At 44.0% G+C, this 17,978-nt stretch overlaps 2 protein-coding genes across 2 annotated transcripts; one reads left to right on the top strand and one right to left on the bottom strand.

The window, feature by feature from the left end:
* The first annotated feature begins 6,351 nt into the window (after window positions 1-6,351).
* On the top strand, window positions 6,352-7,020 carry LOC147864326 (uncharacterized). The gene has a single exon (XM_087319745.1). It carries the CDS (start codon window positions 6,352-6,354, stop codon window positions 7,018-7,020), a length of 669 nt encoding a protein of 222 aa, XP_087175871.1.
* Window positions 7,021-13,443: 6,423 nt separating this feature from the next.
* On the bottom strand, window positions 13,444-16,508 carry LOC147864325 (uncharacterized). The gene is made up of 4 exons (XM_087320581.1): window positions 15,619-16,508; window positions 14,694-14,859; window positions 14,233-14,414; window positions 13,444-13,982 (listed from the first exon to the last, which is right to left on the bottom strand). The coding sequence occupies exons 1-4, from the start codon at window positions 16,042-16,044 to the stop codon at window positions 13,785-13,787; spliced, it is 972 nt and encodes a 323-aa protein (XP_087176707.1). The 5' UTR covers window positions 16,045-16,508; the 3' UTR covers window positions 13,444-13,784.
* Window positions 16,509-17,978: the final 1,470 nt, after the last annotated feature.

The following is a 17,978-nucleotide window of genomic DNA, read 5'->3' as shown; positions in this document are numbered from 1 at the left end:
TGCCAAGTTTTTTACAAAAATCGATCTACGAGGAGCGTATAACCTCGTGCAGATCCGACTAGGAGACGAATGGAAGACCGCCTTTCGCACGCGGTATGGGCATTTTGAGTATACTGTTATGCCATTCGGTCTAACCAATGCGCCCGCAGTCTTCCAGCACATGGAAAATGATATAGTCAGAGACCTCTTGGATATTTGTTTGATCATCTATCTAGATGTTCTATTGAGTTATTCGAAGACCCAAGAAGAGCATGATTCTCATGTACAATTAGTACTAAAACAACTCTGAGAGAATGGTCTTTATGCCAAACTAGAAAAATGTAGCTCCTCAAAGGGTATCTCCATGGATCCAGCTAAAGTCAAAACTGTGCTAGAGTGGGAAACTCCACGTTTGTTACGAGATGTACAATGTTTCCTAGGTTTTGCTAACTTCTACCGCAAGTTTATTCAAGATTACTCGAAGATTATTTTACCTCTCACACAGCTTACGAAGAAGGGACATGCATTTCTTTGGTCCAATGAAGCGGACATGGCTTTTAGGCATCTTAAGAAAGCCTTTACATCAGCTCCTATTCTAGCTCATGTGGATACAAACAAACCATTCATCATGGAGGCTGACGCATCAGATTTCGCCCTCAGTAGCATCCTTTCTCAACAAGGAGATAAAGAAGAGTTACATCCTGTGGCTTTCCATTCGCGCAAATTTGATGCCGCGGAAATCAACTACGAGATACATGACAAGGAGTTATTAGCCATCGTGGATTCATTTGTGCAATGGAGGCAATTCTTGGAGGGCTCTGCACATCAGGTCATCGTCTTTAATGATCACAAAAATCTTTCTTATTTCCAGAACGCTCGTGTACTAAATCGATGGCAAGCTTGGTGGGCCCAATTCCTCACGCGTTTTAACTTCAAAATCACATATCGACTGGGGAAGCAGCAAGGAAAAGCAAATGCACTATCGCGGCGTTCATATCTTGCACCTCGTCTTGGTGATCCAGCGTTTGATAATCAAAAGCAGGTAATCTTGGGACCAACACGTTTGCACACAACGCGGATTTTTCACACTCCATTAGATTCCTAGATTATCGATGCCATACGTGCTAACTTGAAGACGGACAATTTTGCTCAAGCCATTCTAGCACACATTGATACCTCTCGGGCACAGCACCCTGTTCCCAGTCTCAACAACCAGGTATGGACTACCGACAATTCGAATATCATGATGGTTTATTATTCTTTAAAAAGCTCATATATGTTCTCGATTGCTCCTGTCGCCTTCAAATCGTCCAAAATTGTCACGACACCGATACAACGGGACATTTCGGTATTATGAAGACGTTGGATCTAGTTCAACGATCTTCTTGGTGGCCCCATATGCGACGTTTTGTCGACGACTACGTTCGGACCTATGATTCTTGCTACCGAGCAAAGATGCCACGACATCATCCATATGGCTTGTTAGAACCCTTACCGATTCCAAGTAAGCCGTGGCAGTCTATTTGTATTGATTTTATCACAGATTTGCCGGTCTCGAAGGGTTTTGATGCTATCTTAACCATCGTTGATCGATATACTAAGATGGCACATTCTGTGCTGTGTACTAAGACCATCACTAGTGAGGAAACTACCGCCCTTGTCATGCGTGAGGTATTTCGGCATCATGGCCTCCCATATAGTATCATCAGTGACCAAGGACCTCAATTCGTCTCCAAATTTTGGAAGCATCTCTTCAAGATGCTCAAGGTCTCTTGTAACCTCTCCTCTAGCTACCATCCCCAGACTGATGGGCTGGCGGAACGAACAAATCAAACGTTGGAACAGTACCTCCGGTGTTTTCTGAGTTATCAGTAGGATGATTGGGCTGATATTCTCCACTTTGCGGAGTTTTCTTATAATAACGCTATTCACTCCTCGACTCGGGTCTCCCCATTTTATGCTTATACTAGTTCTCATCCTCGTTGGTCTGTGATCGACACCTCGGAGCTACCTACCAATCCTCGTGCCGAGGATCATTTGGAGAGGCTACGCAAGATCTAGATGGATCTCTCTACTCATCTCCGTCATGCTCAACACACACAGAAGACTTATGTGGATCTTCATCGGCTTCCTTCCTCTTTTGCCATCGGAGATCGAGTATGGCTCTTACGTCATCACATCAAGACTACTCGATCGTGCGACAAGTTGGATTATCGACGACTCGGTCCGTTCCGTATTACCGGTAAGGTTAATGATGTCACATTCCGCCTTGATCTTCCTCCGCATCATCAGATACATCCGGTCTTCCATAGTTCCCTTCTTGAACCTTATAAAGCAAACACTATTCCCGATCATATTACACCACCACCACCCCCGCTTGAGTTAGACGCCGGCCCGGAGTATGAAGTTGCTGCTGTCCTCGACTCCAAATTTGTTCGCAACAAACTTTATTATTTGGTCGATTAGATGTCGGCCCGGAGTATGAAGTTGTTGCCGTCCTCGACTCCAAATTTGTTCGCAACAAACTTTATTATTTGGTCGATTGGCTTGGCTATAGTCTGAGCGAACGTACTTGGGAACCCATCGAGCACGTCGCCAATGCTCAGGATCTTCTTGCTGATTTCCATCGACAGTATCGGGACAAACCCGATCCTCAATCAGCGCTGACTCATTACACTCGTCGTCTTAAGGGGGGGATAGTGTCATGATATGGCAAGACTCGAACCCATGACCTTATGTTACATGGGTCGAGCTCATAGCCATTTTGAACTTACTCTTCATATAATATAGTATCTGTTATCATCATCATCTCTCTCTCTCTCTCTCTCTCTCTCTCTCTCTCTCTCTCTCTCTCTCTCTCTCTCTCTCTCTCTCTCTCTCTCTCTCTCTCTCTCTCTCTCTCTCCTCTCTCAGGAGTCTTATGCAGTCGCGTCCTCTTAGTACTAATAGTACTTCCCTTCTCCAGTACTAATTCTCTCTCTGTTTTAGTACTATTCCTGACACCGTGTAGCCAACTAATTGTTCGGCTACGCTTGCCAGATATAGCAATGCCATGTTCTTAGTGCCATTGACATATCGCAATATCCTTTGTGCGCATTGAAAGTGTTCGGCCGTGGGCTGCGACATAAAATGATTGATCAAGCCGACCGGGTAACTGAGATTCGGCCGAGTGGTTGTCAAATAGATTAGGCTTCCGACGATCTATCCGAACCGTGTCGGGTCGTATGTCTTTCCCGAATCTCGGCGAAGCTTTACGTTTCTATCCAGAGGGGTCGAGATGGGCTTACAATCTGCCATCCCGAACCTAAAGAGCATATTCAGCGCATAGTGACATTGGCTGATCAATATGCCTTCGAGGGTGCGGATCACATCGATCCCGAGGAAGTAATGAAGGTCGCCAATATCCTTCATTTCGAACGATGCCACAAGCTGAGACTTTACGTGGCCGATTTCTTCTAGGTCGGCACCGGCGATGACCAAATCATCAACATAAAGTAAAAGACAAAGTGATCCATGTCGACCTTGCCGAACGAACAACGAAGAGTCTGATCTGGACATCGTAAGCCCCATTCTACCCAATCGTTTCGTAATCTTCGCGTTCCAAGCTTGCGGGGCTTGCTTAAGTCCGTATAACACCTTCTTGTATCGGCAGACTGCCAAAGTGTTCTGTTCGGATAGAAATCCAGGAGGTTGTACCATGTACACATGTTCCTCAAGATCACCTTGCAAGAACGCATTCTTTACATCCATCTGATGTAGATGCCACCCCTTCGCCGCAGCTACAGCTAGCAGAACTCGCACGATAGTCATCTTCGCGACTGGTGCGAAGGTCTCGTTGTAATCTACGTCGTGCTTCTAGGCGTAGCCATTCGCAACCAACCGAGCCTTATATCGGTTGACCGAGCCGTCGGTGTTGTATTTCACCTTAAACACCCATTTGCATCCAATTGGCTTAACACTTTTAGGTGCGTCAACCAGGTCCCAAGTCTCGTTGTCCGATAATGTGCGTATCTCTTCCTCCATTGCAACACGCCAGTTTGCGTCTTCCGTCGCTTCTGCATAGCTCTTCGTCTCACACACTTCTGCAACTCGTGTCATGTACGCGTAATGGTGTGCCATGTATTCATTGTACTCGTATTGTTTTATGGGGTTCTTTAGGCGGGTAGATTGGCGTAATTCGTGATTACCCGATTTCATGACCTTTTCGTAGATTTCGACCTCTTCCACGGAGGTTCCTTCTCGATTGGCCCGAAGTTAGATTCGCTTCGATTTGACTCGACACTACCGAAATGATATTCCGACACTTTCTTCTTCCCTTTTTCTTTACGCATAAACAGTCTCCTCGGTTCTTTATGGGGGGACAACATGATTGAGTCTCCACTACTCGCCGACTCTTCATTTGGTTGGCCATCTTGGCCCAACCCTTCATTCGGCCCGTTTAGTTGAGATGAGATCAGACTCTTTGTCAGAACTCCGATTTCCTCATCATGCGGAGGCAGCTCGGTCTCACTAATCTCTTCTTCAGAATTCGGAATGGAGTCATGAGGTATTGGAGGTGAAGGCAAGTACCACGAAGCGGACTCATCGAACACGACATCTCGGCTTACACGAACTTCCTTTGTTCGGGGGTTATAGCACTTATACCCCTTCTGTTTGTCTGAATAGCAGACCAAGATACACTTCTCGGCTTTGGTGTCCAACTTCCTCCTCTTCTCCTTCGACACATGCACATACGCAATGCTACTGAAAATCCTCAAGTGTGCCAGGTTCAGCTTCTTCCTGAAATACAACTCATGTGGTGACACTCCCCCATTAGCAGAAATTTGATTCTGTAAATAAACAACCATCCTCACTGCTTCAGCCTAGTAAAACTTCTGCATATGCTTCTCTTCAAGCATTGCCCTAGCGAATTCTTTGATTGTCCGATTCTTCCGTTAGGCTACGCCATTTTGCCTCGGCATATATCTACACGAGAATTCACGTCGAATTCCCTCCTTTTGTAGATAACTCGTGAATTGGTTGGAGAAGTACTCCTTCCCGCCATCAGACCGTAGGCATTTGATCTTACGCCTTGTTTCCCTTTTTGCAAGATTCTTTACCTTCAAGAAAGATGCAAAGCTTCGCTCTTCTTCGCAATCGTACATGCCTAGGTATGCCGAGTGAAGTCATCGATGAAGGTTACGAAGTAACGGCTACCACTGAAACTCACGTTCTGTGCCGGTCCCCACACATCCGAATGGATCAAATCCAACGGATTTCGACTACGATTACGCTCATTGGGGAATGGAAGTCGGTGCTGCTTCCCGAGTTGGCAGGCTTCGCAGACTTGGCCATTACGGCCCTGAAATTTCGGCAATCCTAAAACAATATTCTTTGTCTGCATTTCACGAAGTCGTGGGAAGTTAACGTGGCCGAACCGCTTGTGCCATAGGTCGATGTCCGACTCGACCTTCTATTCTTTCGTGAACAACGCGGTTCCGGCTTGATTGGTGTCGAGGATGAACATCCTCCCCTCACGGCGCCCTTGCGCGATAACTTGGCCTTCCACTTCGATGTAGCACCCGAGGTGCGTGAATCGAATTTGCATCCCCTAGTTGACGATCTGACCGACCAACACCAGGTTCTTGGTTATTGTAGGGACGTGCAAGACGTTCATGAGTTTCCCTTTCTACCTAATGTGGCTGAGGGGAACTTCGCTGACATGTTTGATGGTATGTGGAGTCTCGTCTCCAGTTTCGACCACTCCTTGCTTTTCCGTTTTCTCCAAGTACGAGAACCATTCCTCATGACTCGTCATATGATTCGACGCTCCGGAATCAACATACCGCACCTCGCTCGATTTCGAGGTGTTCATGGCCATCAAATTGGCCTTGTGCTTCAGTACGAAGGCTGGGCTCGATCCATTTCCGACTCATTCGAGGCCCTCGGCGTAGTGCGATTTCTGACAGCTTCCTGCGTCTCTACCACTCGATCCGGCTTTGTCTGAATCAGCTCTCTTCTTCCAACACTTGCTCTCTCTGTGGCCTTTCTTACCACAGTACCAGCAATTCATTGCAACCTTCTCTTGCTGGCTTCCGGCGCCGCTATGACTCCTGGTGCTTCCGGCATTTCGATTATGCCACATGTTCTGCTCTTTTCGGCCGCCTCCATTGCGCGCTGATCCACCTCGTGATAGCAAGAGAGGATCTCACCAACCAAGTAGAAGGACGGGCGCTAAGGAATAAAACAACTTCGGCGGTTTGTAAGTTTCTCCTTGAAGATGTTATTTGTCGATACGGATGTGTCGGCAAAATAGTAGCCGATAGGGGAGAATTAGATGCGAATGAAGCTAAAGAGTTCTTTTCAAGAATAGGCGTCAAATTATCGCTCACCATGGCGTACAACCCGGACGCAAATGGGAAGGTGGAACGAGGACATAGTCCAATTGTAAAAGCTCTAGCAAAGGCTTGCGATGGCAAGATGGCAAATTGGCCACGATCACTACCTTATGCATTGTGGGCAGATAGAACTACACATAGCACGACTACGGGATATATGCCCGTCGAACTCATATTAGGACAAAAACCAGTAATGCCTATTGAGCAAAGTGTTGCTTCGTGGACGTCTTTGCCATGGCAAGAGGAAATGAGTCGGGAAGACTTGCTAGCCATGAGGATTCAACAACTAGAACGGAGGCCCGAAGATGTCGAATTGGCAATAGAACGGTTGCACCAAGCTCGATTGAAGAACAAGGAGAATTTTGATAGAAAGCATCATCTTCGACAAAGAAAAATTGAAGGAGATTGGGTTCTTGTCTATGATAGTAGTCTCGATAATCAATATAGCACTACTCGAAAGTTCGCGAAACGATGGTTTGGCCCGTATATGGTCAAGAAAATAGAAAACAATGCAACCTATTTTTTAGCGGAGTTAGATGGAACTCGACTTGCTTTGCCAATAGCAAGGAAGAGGATCAAGATCTTTAAGAGAAGAGAGGCCCCAAATCTTGAGATTGATGCTCTAGATGATGTATCCTTGAACATCGAGGTTGAAGAAGAGTAATTAAAAAAAAAAAGGAACCTCACCACAATTGGCACATACTGGTGGATGTGCAGGTTTGGTGGGGGTGAATGTCGTGTGGTTTTTCACACACAATATGAAAACTAGTAAAATAATTATTTAAGATTAGCTTAATGTATTCATATAGATAGGTGTCTTCAAGAGTTTCATAGCGTATTTTATTACGCATGAAACGAATAAACAAGTATCAAGCTATGTGAGTGTGAAGTTTGAAGAAGAAGAAAGAAAAGACAAAACTGTGAGATATCCCATATAGATAGGACAACATTGGAACCCAGAATATATAACGGAAACCAAAACATATTCATTTTATCAATGTGTGGAACACAGAATGTTCAAGGTGACTTGGGCTACATTGTGTGGTGTGCACGCTTCGGGCGTACGCACGTATGCATGGTCGTGTTAACGCTTCGGGCGTATGCACGTATGTACGTATGCACGGTCGTGTTAACGCTTCGGGCATATGCGCATGTGCATGGCCATGTGGACGTCTTCGGATGTACGCGCGTGTGCAAGTTTCGTGCGGACGAGCGCGTGGACGCGTGTGTGGGCACGCGCGCACGCGTGGATGCGTACACTACGGCGCGGTTGAGACTTTTGCGCGTGGATGCGTACACGGTGCGGGTTGGACGCGCGCGCGCGCGGATGCGTACACTACGGCGTGGTCGGGACACGCGCATGCGTGGATGCGTACACTACTACGTGGTCGGGACTTTTGCGCACGGACGCGTCTACGGTTTGGTTGCGACGCATGTACGGATTGCGCACGGGTTAAATTTTATGGATGATTGTGTCATTTGGCCGAATTATACGGACAATCGCATGTAACCAAAAGCGAAGGCCATGCAACTAAAAGTAAAAGGCATGCATCTAAAAATGGAAGCTTGCAACTAAAAATAGAAGCCATCCAACTAAAAGTGGTCATGCAAAGTAATATTGGGGAGGAGGATCAACGAGGAGCTCGATATATGTCCCATTTTTTCCCTCCTAGTTTTTTTTCTTTCTTTTTCCCCCCCTCTTCCTTCTTCTTCCCTCCGTGTTTTCGAGAAACAATTTATCTCACATATTGATATCAAACTCCTAGCTTTGGGGACTCGATCTTTCTTGTCAAAAATTATCTCTCGTATTCATATCGGACCACTCCTTGCATGGTTGTTGGCTCCTTTCTTTGAAAAATTAATCTCTCATTTCCATACCCAACCCATTGTAACACGATTTTGAAATTATAAAGAATCGATTTTCTTTTGCAATAGACGAATGATTTGTCTCTCCCACTTGTCTTATGCTTAAAACTTGCTTGTGTTGTACATGTTGCACTAAATCCTTCTAGTCCAGAACCACGGCGGTTTCGTCTCATGATCCGCACATAGTGACGGATTTTCACGACAGCGTCCCCACCGAAGAGCGAACAACGACCACCAAGGAAACCACCCCAATGTACAGATGATGACGAAGTTAACCGATACTTAGACGATAACCCGAAGATCATACCGCTGTTAGAAATCGATGTCATTGAAGTAGTTAGCCCATCGGTGTCCAGGAGGGACACTGAGGCAAAGGACACCTTACAGGAGCCGAACCTAAAATCCATGGATGAATTACGACATGCCCAAGATGACCTCGAGTAGGAAATGGAGATCTCCCAACATGTTAAGGCCTCGACACTGCAAGAAATCAATTTGGGGACAATCGAGGATCCTCGGCCGATTAAAATCGCCAAGGAAGCTCACGTAGACCGAGATATTGGCGATGGTGGATTTATTAAGAGAGTATAAAGATGTCTTCACATGGTCATACAGTGACATGCAGGGCCTCAAACCTTGGTACTACTAACACCAAATTCACTTGAATAAAGATGTCAAACCGGTTTAACAAGGTGGTACCACATGAACCCCAACTACGTGGCCAGGGTGAAGGAGGAAATTGACAAGTTGTTGCGCGTAGGTTTTATTCAACCAGTTAAGCAAGCCACATGGTTTAGTCAAATTTTTATCGTGCTAAAGAAGAAAAACCGAGTCTGCGTCGACTACTAGAAACTCAATGTTGCCACCATCACCGATGCTTTTCCCTTGCCTTTTACCCATGGCATATGGAACGTAGTCGCAAGCCACGAAATGTATAGCTTCCTGGATGGGTTCAGTGGGTACAACCAAATAGGAATGCGCTCAGATAACCAGGAAAAGACAACCTTCATCACTAAATGGGGAGTTTTTGTGGTTGTCGTAACGATGTTCAGCCTGAAAACGACGTCGACAACATTTTAGCGGATCATTATGAAAATATCCGACAATTACATCCTTGCATTCATATAGGTCTTTTTAGATGATTTTTCTGTGTACGACCGACGTCTGGAACATCTCAAACACCTCCGCCTTTGCTTAGTTCGATGTCGAATAACATGACTCAACTTGAATCCTGCAAAATGTGCATTCAACGTCACCATCCGAGCACAGTAGGGCACATTGTTAGTCGTGAGGGAATCACGGACGATCTTGATAAAGTGAAACCTATCCTCAATGCACCCGCACCTAAAAATATGAAAACCTTATGCCAATTTCTAGGACAAATTCGGTGGCATAGCCGAATGCTCCGCTACTTGGCAGAATTTGCGACACTCTTACATACGGTAGACTAAGTTCACTGCATGCCGTTTCGGTGAACCTCTACCAAGGACAAGGCATAACACGCCTTGAAAATAATGGTGTCCTAGGCACCCATCGTCCCTAGGCACCTATCGTCCAACCACCGGATTGGACGCAACCCTTCCACGTTTTCGTTGACACCTCTGATATGGCAATTGGCAGCGTGTTGATGCAGCACTAGTACCGACTAGTCTATTATGCAAGCCATCGTCTCTCGGCAGCAGTAATGAATTATTGGACAACCAAGAGAGGCCCTCGGGATTATCTATAGTGTAACCAAGTTTTGGCATTACCTACTCGGCCGCAAATTTACTTTTCATGTCAATCACTCGAGGCTCCTATACCAAGTCACGAAACAATCACTTACGAGCAGATTGGCCAGATAGATGCTCTTATTATAAGAATTTGAATTTGACATTCATCACAGGCCAAGGGTCCAACACGTCGTTGCCGACTATCTAAGTCGACTCGAGTCTAGGGAAACAATTGACGACGTACAAGACTACTTCCCGGATGGGTTAATTCTTTGAATAGACTCGGCCAATCCCGATTATCCGTATTAGGACCCTGAGGACAAGTGGATTGAGGACATGACATATTTCCTCACCTCGGGCCTATCACCTGTCAACATGCCACTTGATGAAAGGAAGCGATTGGCCATCCAAACTGGCAGTTCTGCTTACTCCACGACACATTGTACCATAAGGGCGTACATGGCATCTAGCGATGTGCGGTTTGATGGTTTGAAATAGACGTGATCCTTTGCGAAGCACATTACGGCATTGCAAGTGGGCATTATGCTAGAGAGGCAACAACCCGAAAGGTATGGAAGAGTGGCTTTTGGAGGCCAACAATGCAAAAGGACGCGGTGAAGTTCTGTCAGCAATGTGACTTATGCCAATGGGGTAGCCGACAAAACAAGCACGAATGCCTCATCAACCTATCCTACCACTCAAACCTTTTCAAAAGTGGGGTCTCGGTTTTGTGGGCCCATTCCAACCGGGTATGGCACGAATGGGAAATCGTTACATCATTGTTGTGACGGATTACTGCACCAAGTGGGTCGAAGCCAAAGCACTGAGGGATAACACAGTTGCATCTACGACCAAATTCATCGATGAAAACATTTGTGCAGTTATGGGTGTTCGATCGAATTGATAAGTGACCAGGGGAGCCACTTCCTCAACAACTTGGTACACGACCTCATGAATCACTATGTCGTGGTTCATAAGAAGAGCACACCCTACTACCCCCAAGCGAATGGTCTAGCCGAATTGACCACCAAGACCCTACAAACCATCCTAAAGAAAATCGTGAACGAGAATGGAATGGATTGGGATTAGAAATTGCAAAGTGCTATTTGGGAATATCGCATGACATACAAAACAAGCATAAATTCGACCCCGTTTTGATTGGCGTTCGGATTGGAGGTAGTCATGCCAATTGAATTTCAAGTGCCGAATTTGCGGGTTCAGACAATTGAGTGATTACCGGAAGCCGAGTCTGAATAGAGACATTTAGAGCAATTACTCAGCTCGAGGAAGCATGAATCACAAGCTTGAACAAACTCGAACAGAACCAACATCGATAGAAAGCCTTTGTCAATTGGCACCAAAAAGGTAATGAGCAATCCTTTGGCATTGGCAAAGAAGTATTTTGGTCTTTCAGACACGGTTCCGACAAATGTTGGGGACATTACGGTTTCGATGGACCAGGACATATTAGATCGGTACTTTTAGCTGGAGAAGTAATGTTGAAATGGGTCAATGGGTTCAGATTGAAACCCTATCTCTGGCCCACACCCCTAAATCCATTCATAAACAAAAATCGAGACAATGAGTTGACAAAAGTAGGTAAAAAAGGGGATGATGGTACCATCCCGCCACAATCATGATAGGGACCCCACCTACCCTAACTTGTAAATTAGGTGTAATTATGAAAAGACAAAACCCCACCAAGAAGTATTTAACTGCATGAGCATGCACAGTTACACTCAAGAAAGCAAGTACAAGTTCTTTCCCGATGTGTGGCATTTACACAACGTAATGGCAAAAAGGATTCTGAATGTAGGGCACACATCCACACCTCAGGAAAAGCAATGTCTACAAAAACCGTCTTTGCATAGGGATAGATTCATTTTGAGTGAAGAAGAAGTAGCAGAAGCACAAACTCTCCAAGTTCTCTGACAAAGTTCTTCACCCCCTGCATCTCCCAACGCAGAAGAAGCCAACATCATGCCAATCGACATCTCTTACGAGCTTCACACCTGGCTAAGGAGGCATGGCCTAGGTGGTTACCTCAAAGTTGTTAATGCGCCTCCTCACCTAGAAACTCACAAGGTTAGTATGAGGATCAATGCCGACCGCCTCACCAACGACCAACTTCGTACAACACTCAACCTGAAACATGGCGGCCATCATGATATGGAGGTTCCACCTCCAAATTTCCTTGAAGCATATTTTGGGGTGTACTCCACCTCGGCCAAGGCATACTAAAAGTAGGCAGGACCAAATGAGTTCTTCTAGGAACTCGCAAAATTCCTACTCGAAGTAGCCAGTGTCCACCCCACCACATACGCCATGCCCAAGAAGAAGGTAGGTTTCATCACAATGGCATATCAAGGGGAGAGAATTGATTGGGGCTCTGTGAAAGGAGAGGCTCTCTACATAGGGATCTTGGCACTACAAGCGGGAAAGAAGTTGTTGGCCATAGTCGTTCACTATCTCTCGGTGCTCTACCTACCTCACCTGGCCATCGACTCCAAGAAGCCCTTGGCACTATCCACCCCGCCTATTGAGACTAAATGCTAGCGGGCATTGCAGTTTACACAGGAGGAGTGGCAAGAACCAACCCCCGCGACGATTGTACCAACAAGTGTCAACTCACTTTCCAATCAGTTAGCCACAGTTTGCTTTTGTACCATTCAGCTCGTCCTGGTAATCATGAAGTTGACCATATTTGCATTGAAGCCACTCTTAGGCATTTCTTCTATCGAAGACTCCTTCGTTGACACTTCGTGTCGGGTTCACCAATTTTTTATCGCAAAGTTCGTGATCAATGCATCGAACCATCAAGGTTATGAACAAGGAGTTTGTAATGAAAATGAGAGAGACAAGCACCAACGAGATGGAGATAATGTATCATTCAAAAAGTAAAGAGTAATTGATAAAAATAAGCTTTATTAAATTGAGAATACAAGATTTTACAAAAATTACAATAGTCAATTGTAAAATCACCTTATCTATGCCAAACTCCGACTCAACCCTTGACTTCGATCATGAGACATGAGGTACTTTCCAAATGAGCTAACTTAATACCTTGATAAATGTATTTTTCTTCTCAACCACTTGATTAATTGATTCCTTCATGACTACATGCTTCCCATGCATGTGATGTATGTAAGAATGCATGCAATGCATGTGATGTATAACCACCAAGTGGCATACATGTGATGCATGACACAATCACCACATATGGAATATACATAAGATGCAATTATAATAATGAGACATAAAGAAAACCTTATCATAATGGTTTGTATTCGATTCGATGCTTGACACAAGTTTTAGTTTCGAGCCTCACAAATCTCACTCAATATAATATTTGAATTCGTTTTTATATCATGATACAATTGCTTCATAGCACCATCCCACCTCTTCCCTACACATGAAACTGATTTATGACCGTCCTACCTCCTCCCTATACATCAACCTGGTATGAGACATAGATGTGTAGATGTTATTATGGCCAACAAGATAGAGAGTACAATCAATAAAAACTTATTTTCCTTGAAAATTTGTTTTATCTTACATGGTATTGATACACAACTCGATTGTAATTTGAGTTTGACACCATAAGTTGGTACAAAGCCTCGAGTATCATCACATTCTTTCATACGAGCATATAATGCATTTCCTGAGTGCTTTTCAACATTGCATCTTTCCTCTTCTCAGTCGTACCTTCGGCTTTTCAAAAAGCCGAATTTGATTTGAGGTTTTACATTATGTAATAAAAAATGCTTCCAAGAATTAAGTCAAAAATCAACAATAAAGTAAAAGAAACTTTGGATCCTTCGCATAGATTTGAAGTGGATTTTGCCATTCTTTAGTCTTCCAAAGGGCAAGGTGAGACACTCTGGGTTCCATGTAGATGGTGATGGTATTCATGCTCTAAATCCATCACAGATCGAACATATCGAAACGGCCTACTAATCCCATGTGTTGCCCCAACAGTAATGGATGTGTCCAAGTACACATCCAATTCCAAATCTCCTTCACTTTCTAATACAAAACCTCCTTGCACCTGAACAGATGGACCTCATCAATATATATATATATATGTATATATGTATGTATATATATTTACTCATTATCCTTCATAATTGTGAAAACTAGTAACCAAAATAACTACATTTGATGTACACAGTAAATGGAGAAACAAACAAAAACCTACCTTCGTTATATGAAGATAAACTGAAAAAGACTACATTTGATGTACTGCAATAACCAAACGAAAGACAACCTTTGATGTATGAAATAACAGAAAAAACTACCTTCCTTGGAGATGTGGCAGGATGCTTTTGATTATGATTAGCAACCGGATCACTGATTAGCCTTTTAACTTCTTTTTCGATAGATTCAAGCCTAGCAAGCTTCCCGTCATCTTTAAATAGCTGACCTATTACCTTAACACCCTTTTCAGGCTCAGATTCATTCTCCATGCGGAGATAAACCTCTGCCATACATAGAAGCATGGCCATCAATAAGCAACATTCAGATTCCAAACTAAACTAAAAGATCCAGGATTAGAATTTAGAGGGGGAATAAAATTAGTGGCTCTTTATCATTGAATAGCAATTTTGAAACTTTCGAAAGGCAAGCCTCATTTTCTATCCTAATGTTTAGGGTGTCATAACACATCAATTCATCCAATCATTAATATTAAGGGAATCCTGAAGTTCCTGACCATTTATGTCTTTTTTGTGTTCTCTTGTTTTTTCAGTTTTTTATGTACCTGACAAGCAACCCAATATCCAACCAAGTGTAACTTTTTTTTTCAGTGTAGCTGTCTCTTCCTCCAGCTTCGCCTTTTCCATTTCATACTTGAGATGCCTCCTATTGTGTGCTTGCTCTCTCAACCTAAATTGTTCTTTGAACTCAACAAGTTGGTCTTCTAACCCCTGTAACGTAGTAACATTTTATTGCCAGGATCAAAACGAAAGAATGTAAATTTTCCCAAAATGCAAGTTTTTGAGAAACATCTTCCTTCTGAGACAAGGACTCCACTACAATTATCTTGAGCTACTTATATGACAAGTAAGTTAATATACCATTTATGTCTTTTTCTCTTCTAATGCACACCTAGCTTCATTAATATCTGCATCAAAACTAATAGTATCGGAATTAAAAACTTCGTTTTTCATTAATGTCTGCATATGCCTACATTCATCCTCTCCTCCACGAAGTGCATCAATTTCATTCTATTTTGAATGATAAATATTCTAGTCTCTCTGCCTTCACAGCAGCAAATATTTATGTCTTTCACATATTTGGGCCATTACCACAGTGGTAAGCGCTGCTTTTAATAACCCATAGATTTGGGTCCAGATCTCCTTCTTTTTATCCTATAAGGGTTGTACCCTGCTGAGAAGCAATGTCTAATCTAACCCATAGATGAGACAACAATATCGTCTTAATTTCTTGCTCGATGTCATGGGCCATTCTAGCCCCTAAAAGACATTCATATATCTTCATTCTTTCTTATTGGTACCATAGTTCATATTTGACATCTGAAGACAATAGTGAAACGTATCCATCTGTGATCAGATGCTGCACATATACCAAGGAAGACCACAAAATCTTATCTCCTTATAGACCCAGACATACATTTATATATCTATGTACTATCTACATATACAGTCATCTATCTAATCATATACCTTAGACCGTTCCCGTTCATTTTGAAGGAGTTCTTGGGCAGCTCGAACATCAAGCTTGAGATTACGAATGGTTTCAACATGGGCATACCGTTTACGATCCTCATGTGCAATCGCCTTCTGGGCTCGACCAAGTTGATCAAGTGTATGATGAAGCTTCTCTTCAAGAACCCTTCTCTCCGCCTTGAGCGTAGCTTCACGTTGAGCAAAGTCTTCTTCAAGAGCTTTCTTATCGGCTTTCAGACGTCCTTCTCGATGTTCGAAGCTAACCTTCTGTTGCTCTAGTTGAGCTTCGAGACTGTTAACATAGTCTAGAAGAGCCACACTTTCGCGTTCAAATCCGTCAATGATGTCAGGCCTAATTGATGCGTCTTCAGAATTTCCTTCTTGTGAGTCACAAAAAGATCCTCCCCCAGTTTGCCCCATCATCCACTATGTGCTTCGTTACTTCTCTTTCTTAGGGTTTCGTGGCCCTTTGTTTTAGGGTTTTTGTGCACTTTTTCTGTGTGGGGAAGGGGGGGGATTATTACACTGCTAGTCCCCCTTGCTTCAGGGGTTTTTCCCGATGTTTTAGGATCATTTCCCATGTTTCGGGGCTTCCCCCCATGTTCCTGCCTCCTCACTGCGAGGATTTCTTCTCCAGCTTTAGTGTTTCATCTCCTGTATCTCTGTATCTTTGGTGATCGGGTTTACTCTCCTGAGTATGCCTTTTGTCGTGTGAATTTGTGTGTATGTGTGTGTTGCTCTCTGTTTTGCAGGCTCTCCAACATAATTTAGGGTTCGAGAGCAGGCAAATCTGCGCAGTTTTAATGGATTGCTGACACTCCTGTTCACGGAGCAGGCAGCCTGATCTGCTCTCGTTTTTAGGGTTTCCTGTTTTCTGCTTTTCTGTGTTTTCCTCTTCTCAGTAGTTGTTGCGGGCAAGGCAGGGAAAGTGTGTGTGTGTGTGTGTTAGCGGCGTTTCAGCCCTCGCCTACATACATACATACATACATACATACATACATACATACATACATACATGCTCGTGTCTATACATACATACATACATACATACATGCTCGTGTCTATTCTGCATCAAATCATAAAGAGGGCTGGTGAGGGAATCGCGGTTGTATGTATGTATGTATGTACGAACGACGTGTCTATTATGACACAAATCATAAAGAGGGCTGGTGAGGGAATCACGGCCACAGACGATGCAGGTTGCTCAGAGAAGGCGCGTGCAATCTGCATCGTCGAATTTCGATAATGAAGAAGGCGCGAAAAATAAAGTTGTGCAGAGGTCGCCCAACCGCCTCTGTTGCACATATTGGCAACCGCCTCCTAGCTCGACTTGCGCCTCTTTGCATTTTTCCTGTGTGTGCCTTGCAAGTGTTTGGGGAGCTGCCAATAAGATCTTGTGAAATGTTGATTGATGCTCCCCTTTTTGCACCAATTGCTTGCTTACGCCCTATGGATCCACGGTCTTCTTCTTTGGTTGGTTTCGATGCACCTAGGTGATACACCAGCGTCTGACCTATTTCTTCAATGGACTCCATACATGCCAAAATTGTTGCACGGTCGAGGGACCCACATAGATGTGGCATGTGCCTCTCAATAATCATCCTGATGCCGAGTATATGCTTACATTTACTCGTAGGGTCTTGGCAATCACAATATGAACATTGGAGCGATACATTATACCATACATTCGGTTTTGTCAAGCTCAATATTTTAAACCAATATCGGGGCTCGTCCACAATATGCATTGTCACATCATTAGTTTCATACCTCTCTAGTAGCCTTTCGGCCTCTTTAAGTCTTGTTGTTTGATCCCTACAATTTGCACGTGGTGCAAATCTACCACTCTCACATATTTCTTGTCGTTGCTTGTACCATTCAATAACAGTACCCCCGATGCAAGTGCCAGTTTGACTGTCCCCGATTAAAACATGCACAAGATCAGTAATTGATCGGTTTATCCTCCCTCTTAAGGCAGTATATTTGATAAACTGCCAATGTCTCTCCACGAGATTGGTAGTGTCAACATGTCCGTAGTTGAACATTCTACCAAATTTGGGCCACAGTTTCCTCCACACACATGTCAAGCCACACCATCCTCCTTCTATATATTGCCAAACACCTAGCTTGTTTGCATATTCTACCTTTAACTCATCACATTGGGCATTGAATGTGGATTCCGTAATGCATTGCATGAGTTGGCACATCCGATTATAAAGATGGTTTCTCTCAGTTGCACTTACCTTTGGCAACAAATTGTCCAACCATGCTTTTTTTGCGTGGAAGTGACACAACAAAAGTCGACAATGTGTTTGCGACCTTTGCCCATTTGTAACTATCCAAGATAATCGGTTTGTTGC

The sequence above is a fragment of the Azolla caroliniana genome, unplaced genomic scaffold (genome assembly GCF_043228905.1).
Source record: "Azolla caroliniana isolate FFs.n. ecotype wild unplaced genomic scaffold, voAzoCaro1.0.p SCAF_5, whole genome shotgun sequence".
NCBI lineage: Eukaryota > Viridiplantae > Streptophyta > Polypodiopsida > Salviniales > Salviniaceae > Azolla > Azolla caroliniana.
The sequence above is the reverse complement of the archived record's forward strand: the minus strand, read 5'-3'. Positions and strand labels throughout refer to the sequence as shown.